Genomic DNA, 6,524 nt, shown 5'->3' on the forward strand with positions numbered 1-6,524 from the left:
TATCCTGTAACATTTCATATAACAATGAGGGTTGCAATATCAATTTCCTCCTACTATTTATTAAGTAATCCTTTGTTTCCTATAGATTTATGATGTCATCTTATTTTACAATAAGCCAATTTATTTCTATCCTATTTCTTCAATTCTTCTGACTACATTTTACAAATTTTTAGTATGTCTTTATTCATGATAAGTAATTACCTATTTATCAATATTTTTCAAAATTTTTTCTTAGAAAAATGCAAACTAGATTCTTGTGGCATTCTAATACCATTAACCCAAAAATTATTAATGTAATGCTTCAGCATAGAAATTATATATAAAGTACAAATGTGGATATACATGTAAAATGTATGCATTTATATTTTGTGAAAAATCTGGAAAAGATTATATTAGCACTATGCCAAAGTCCTTTGAATCCAGGGAAATGTTTGAATGGAGGCAACTGAGAGGATGTGTGAGTGATGAAGGACTGGAGAGCAGTTAAATTTTTAATTTCTTTCTTTCTTTTCTTTTTTTTTCCAGAAAGACAGGGAGATAGTATTGACCTTCAAATGAGGAGACAAGTACCTTGGGATATTAATGTATGTATTTATTAATATTTTTACACCAACATTTGCTTTTGTCCAATTCAGAGTGTCAAAAGATTTCTTTTTTTTAAGAGAGAGAGAGAAAATTTTTTAATATTTATTTTTAGTTTTTTGGTGGACACATCTTTATTTTATTTTTATGTGGTGCTGAGGATCGAACTCAGAGCCCTGCACATGCCAGGCAAGCGTGCTACCGCTTGAGCCACATCCCCAGCCCAAGATTTCTTTTTTTAAGAAACATCTTTAACTGCAGAATCTAATCCTTGGCCAACAAGTAAATCCCTTAAGGAATTGCATGACCACATGTACTCCTAAACCGACTCAGTTCAAACATAGAACAAATTGGTGTATTGATTAGAATTTTAAATCATTTGGAATATTGAAATAATTACAAAAAAGTCTCTGACCTTATACAGTTTCAATAAGTGGTACCTGATGTGTGGATTTCATATGCACTATATTCACACAAAAAATGGATATGAACCTGTTATTGTTATGGAGGATATGGTAAAACTTTGATATTCACTTGCCATTAGTAATTTTACACATCAGGACATCCCAAAAGGAATGAGTGTAGCAATTAAATTGTCAAAATATACCTCAATATAGTAATGGTTCATACGCAGAAACTTGTATTTGCAAACAAATCTTTACTCCTCACACTTCAGATAGAGCCCTAATATCCAGAGTATACAAAGAACTCAAAAAATTAGACAATAAGAAAACAAACAACCCAATCAACAAATGGGCCAAGGACCTGAACAGACACTTCTCAGAGGAGGACATACAGTCAATCAACAAGTACATGAAAAAATGCTCAACATCTCTAGCTGTCAGAGAAATGCAAATCAAAACCACCCTAAGATACCATCTCACTCCAGTAAGATTGGCAGCCATTAGGAAGTCAAACAACAACAAGTGCTGGCGAGGATGTGGGGAAAAGGGTACACTTGTACATTGCTGGTGGGACTGCAGATTGGTGCAGCCAATTTGGAAAGCAGTATGGAGATTTCTTGGAAAGCTGGGAATGGAACCACCATTTGACCCAGCTATTCCCCTTCTTGGTCTATTCCCTAAAGACCTAAAAAGAGCATGCTACAGGGACACTGCTACATCGATGTTCATAGCAGCACAGTTCACAATAGCAAGACTGTGGAACCAACCTAGATGCCCTTCAATAGACGAATGGATAAAAAAAATGTGGCATTTATACACAATGGAGTATTACTCTGCATTAAAAAATGACAAAATCATAGAATTTACAGGGAAATGGATGGCATTAGAGCAGATTATGCTAAGTGAAGCTAGCCAATCCCTAAAAAACAAATGCCAAATGTCTTCTTTGATATAAGGAGAGTAACTAAGAACAGTGTAGGGACGAAGAACAGGAGAAGAAGATTAACATTTAACAGGGATGAGAGGTGGGAGGGAAAGGGAGAGAGAAGGGAAATTGCATGGTAATGGAAGGAGACCCTCAGGGTTATACAGTGGAGGAGGTAGAGAGAGAGGAGGGGAGGGGAGGGGAGAGGTGGGGAGGGGGGAGGGGGGAGGATGGGAAAGGCAGTGGAGCACAACAGACACTAGTATGGCAATTTGTAAATCAATGGATGTGTAACTGATGTGATTCTGCAATCTGTGTATGGGGTGAAGGTGGGAGTTCATAACCCACTTGAATCAAAGTGTGGAATATGATATGTCAAGAAATTTGTAATGTTTTGAACAACCCACAATAAAAAATTAAAAAAAAAAAAAGAAAAATGCTGCCTAGATATGAAAAGTAGTGGTTTACTAAAATGTGCTGTAGCAACATTGTTAGATTATGCACTTAGGAAAAAACTAACGTCTAACAGTTTTAAGCAAGCTGTAAAGTACACGTGCCATAATTTACTTGTTCAATAATAAGGCCAAGTTTCCATGCATATTATGGAAACTGTTATGTTTAAGTAGTTTATAAAATTCAACCACTGGCAACAATTATGTAAAATTATCCAGGTGTGGTGGGAAACATCTGTACTTCTAGCAACTCAGGAGGTTGAGGCAGGAACATTGCAAGTTCAAGGCCAGTCTCTAAAACTTAGTAAGATGGTTTCTCAAAATAGAAACTTTTAAAAATATCTTGGGATGTAGTTCAGTGATACAGGACCCCTGGGTTCAGTCCAGTGTACCTTCAAAAACAACCGAAATTACATAACTAATAATTATTAGCACAATTGAAAGAAAATGATATAAATCATGTGTGAAAAGGAAAGTTCAAATCAAGAGTGGGTACTTCCCTTAAAAAAGGCCATCTGTTTGATTAAAGGAAAATGATGAAACCAATTGCAAGGTCTAAAAGATGTAAAATATTACACTTGTTGTTGCAATAATAAAATAAATACGATTTTAAATTTAAAATAAACATACTAGTTCTACCAACCTGGTGAGAAAAAATATCTGAAATAAAAGATATAGGTTTCCTTGGAGAAGATACTCAACTTTCGCAAAAGGAAACTAAGCTACCTATGTCATAAAGGGAAGGATTTACATTATTCAAGAATTAGGTTGTAAAACACTTTCAGGTAAGAATACTTCAGAGAGTCTGAATTCTGATCATCTAGGAAGTAAATGGAAGAACTTATATGCAAAGTAATCCATGAGATCTCAGTGACTGAGATTATACATCTGACCCTATTTAGTCATGAGCAGCTGACTGCTGGGGTTGTATAACACTGCTGACAGTGAGGCACTGAGGAGGTAATTAGTCCATGAGAGCTCTAGAACCTTATAGAATGACCAGAAGGAAAGAGCTAGTCACTTTTAGCCCTTCTGCCTTCTCCCATGTCAGAAGTCAAGGAGTCATTCTAGAAGAATGTCCACAATAGACATTAAACCTGCCTGTATCTTGATCTTGGAATTTTCACCTTCCAAAAAATGAGAAATAAAATTTTATTATTTATAAATCACCTAGTGTCTGGTTCTTTGTTATAGTAGCACTGTTGAACTAAGACTCCTGCTATAACAATTCAATAAAAAATAATCAATTGAATCATCACAAAACCACAATTGAATCATCACAAAAACACAGTAAACATTCATAAGACCCACAGGACCAGGAGGCTATACACAGATACCTGATTATGGTGAAACTGTAAAGCTAAAGTTATTAGGTAACCCAAGCAGACACATCATTGGGGAGTCTAGTGAAGTAAATCGACTTCACATTGAAAGTAAAACCTTTAAGTATAATTTAAACAGAATCTCTGAAGACTCCCAGGGAGGAAAAAAAAAGGAATGAGTAAAACTTTGTGGTATTATCATGAAACTAGGGGGAAAAAATCTATATCCTCTAACCCTGTTCTTTGCTTTACAAGTGAGTTAACATTGTATTGTTAGTGTGAACCTCTGATCCTGTGATGCCTAATAAAATCTATGGGTCTAGATTTGAAATAATCAATTAGTGCAGTTTTGCTAATTACCCATTTAGTTACTATTTAGCCACTCTTATTTCCTGTTTAAAAAATTTTTTGGCAATATTATAATTTATTACAATGCTACACAGGATGTGGACCTCAAAAGAAAATTCAGATGCTCAAAACATCAATTATGTTTATGCCCTTGAGGCTGAAACATATTTTAATTATTATAGTTTAAAACTCAAGGGAATTTACCAAAGAAATATCTTATAAATCCTCTTATCATGCTCATTCAAAGTATGGTGAGTTGATATTGGCAGGTAGGTGACTTTCTCATTTGTTAACCAAAATACATTTTATGTTTTGTGTGCAGATTGGTATTGCACTGATGGAGAAAAATATTTTGATCAATTCCCATTTCCTTGTTTTTAATGACCTTTCTTTGACTCTGAAGAATACATTGTTCTATGCAATCTCTTCTGATATATTTGTGGGAGCCTAGTAAAAAATGGCCTATTGGCACAATATGTGGGATATGATTTTTATGGTAATATTATATTTTCAGAAAAACTAGAGAGTGTATCAAGGTAGAAATTTAAGACACATTGAAGCATCTGTGCTTCATGTGTACCTACTTTAATGAATACTTTAGTGACATCAATAATGGGAAACAAAAAATGTCTACTCTTTTCAGATAATTGCATTGGTTATATGTAGTTCAGGTGCCTCTTTCCCTGAAATTTCTGCTGGACATGTTAAAGAATCCCCCTGTGATCTATTCTCCTGTAGTTAACTTTCATCTGATAGTAGAGTTTATGCTTTGGTTTACATATTTACTCCCTTTTCCTTCCACTGAACAATGTGTGCTCAGTGAGGATGTGCAATGTAATCTCATATCCTGGGGTCGGGGGGAGAAAAACAATGAAGTGTTAGTTGAACACAAATAAATGTGTGGATAAATATGAAAGAAGAAAGAAACAGTGATGATTCTGTATCATTTTTGTTATGTATTAAAAGATCCATTCCACAACTTCATTGCTTTGTGAACAAAGATTAGCCAGCAAACTATTGATCTGAAATGAAAATGGGTACTGATTGTTCATCCTTTATAGTGTATACAGAATAATAGGCCATTTTAGTTGTTGGGCCCTGGAAATAAAACCTCCTTTATTTATTTATGCCTTGGAACATGGGAAATATTGTGCAGAAATTCATTTCTAATTTTCTTGCATTTAGATTATTTTCAGAAAACTTGAAAAAAATTAAGTGTAGAGACCACTAAATACAGGTATAAATGTTGGTAAGTATTTTTAAGTGTAAGTATGAATTTATATATATATGTATGAGAAAAAACAACAACAGAAAAACATTGAATATATGTCTATCTTTGCAATCTAGGGAGAAAGAAAGAAAACACAGACATGTAGAGTAAAATCATCCTGTAGAAATTCTGAAGAATTTGATGAGAGCAGAAAGTAGTCCCACAGATGATTGAATCAATCAGAGAGTGATGATGATGATATGAATGGAACAGATACAGAATTTGAAATACACTCACTTTCTGTGTCACTTTGAGCTTCCAAGGGAGAGGAAAATGTCCTCCCCAAACCACACTGTGGGGATGGCATTCATTCTCTTGGGACTGACAGATGACCCAGTGCTGGAGAAGGTCCTGTTTGGGGTGTTTCTGGTGGTCTACCTACTCACACTGGCAGGAAACCTGTGCATGATTGCGCTGATCAGCACCAGTCCCCACCTGCACACTCCCATGTACTTCTTCCTTGGCCACCTCTCCTTTGTAGACATCTGCTATTCCTCCAACATCACTCCCAACATGCTGCATGATTTCCTCTCAGAGGACAAGACCATTTCCTATGCTGGGTGCTTCACTCAGTGTCTCCTCTTCATTGCGCTGGTGATCACTGAGTTTTACCTCCTTGCTTCCATGGCCCTGGACCGCTATGTGGCCATCTGCAGCCCTCTGCATTACAGCTCCAGGATGTCCAGGAACGTGTGCATCTCCCTGGTCACGTTCCCTTATGTGTCTGGCTCCCTTCATGGGCTGTCTCAGGCACTGCTGACTTTCCACCTGTCCTTCTGTGGCTCCCTGGAGATCAACCACTTCTACTGTGCAGATCCTCCCCTGCTCCTGCTGGCCTGCTCTGACACCCACATCAAGAAGATGGCCATGTTTGTGGTGGCTGGCTTCACTCTCTCCAGCTCTCTCTCAGTCATTCTCCTGTCCTACCTCTTCATTTTTGCAGCCATCCTGAGGATCCGTTCTGCTGAAGGCAGGCGCAAAGCCTTCTCCACTTGTGGCTCCCACCTGACGACAGTCACCATATTTTATGGGACACTTTTCTGCATGTACTTAAGGCCCCCCTCAGAGAAGTCTGTAGAAGAGTCCAAAGTCATTGCAGTTTTCTATGCTTTCTTGAGCCCCATGCTGAACCCACTGATCTATAGCCTCAGGAACAAGGATGTCATCCATGCCATGCAAGGTGTGATGAAGGGAAATTTCTTTCAGAAAATATCACTTTAG

At 36.9% G+C, this 6,524-nt stretch overlaps 1 protein-coding gene across 1 annotated transcript; it reads left to right on the plus strand.

Annotated features, from left to right (window-relative positions):
- Nucleotides 1-5,576: 5,576 nt before the first annotated feature.
- LOC114084099 (olfactory receptor 5M10-like) lies at nt 5,577-6,524 on the plus strand. The gene has a single exon (XM_027925288.2). It carries the CDS (start codon nt 5,577-5,579, stop codon nt 6,522-6,524), a length of 948 nt encoding a protein of 315 aa, XP_027781089.2.

Source organism: Marmota flaviventris, chromosome 9, assembly GCF_047511675.1.
Source record: "Marmota flaviventris isolate mMarFla1 chromosome 9, mMarFla1.hap1, whole genome shotgun sequence".
Taxonomy (NCBI): domain Eukaryota; kingdom Metazoa; phylum Chordata; class Mammalia; order Rodentia; family Sciuridae; genus Marmota; species Marmota flaviventris.

Coding starts and splice junctions, on each gene's coding strand:
- LOC114084099 (XM_027925288.2), top strand. CDS start 5,577: ATGTCCTCCCCAAACCACACTGTGGGGATGGCATTCATTCTCTTGGGA.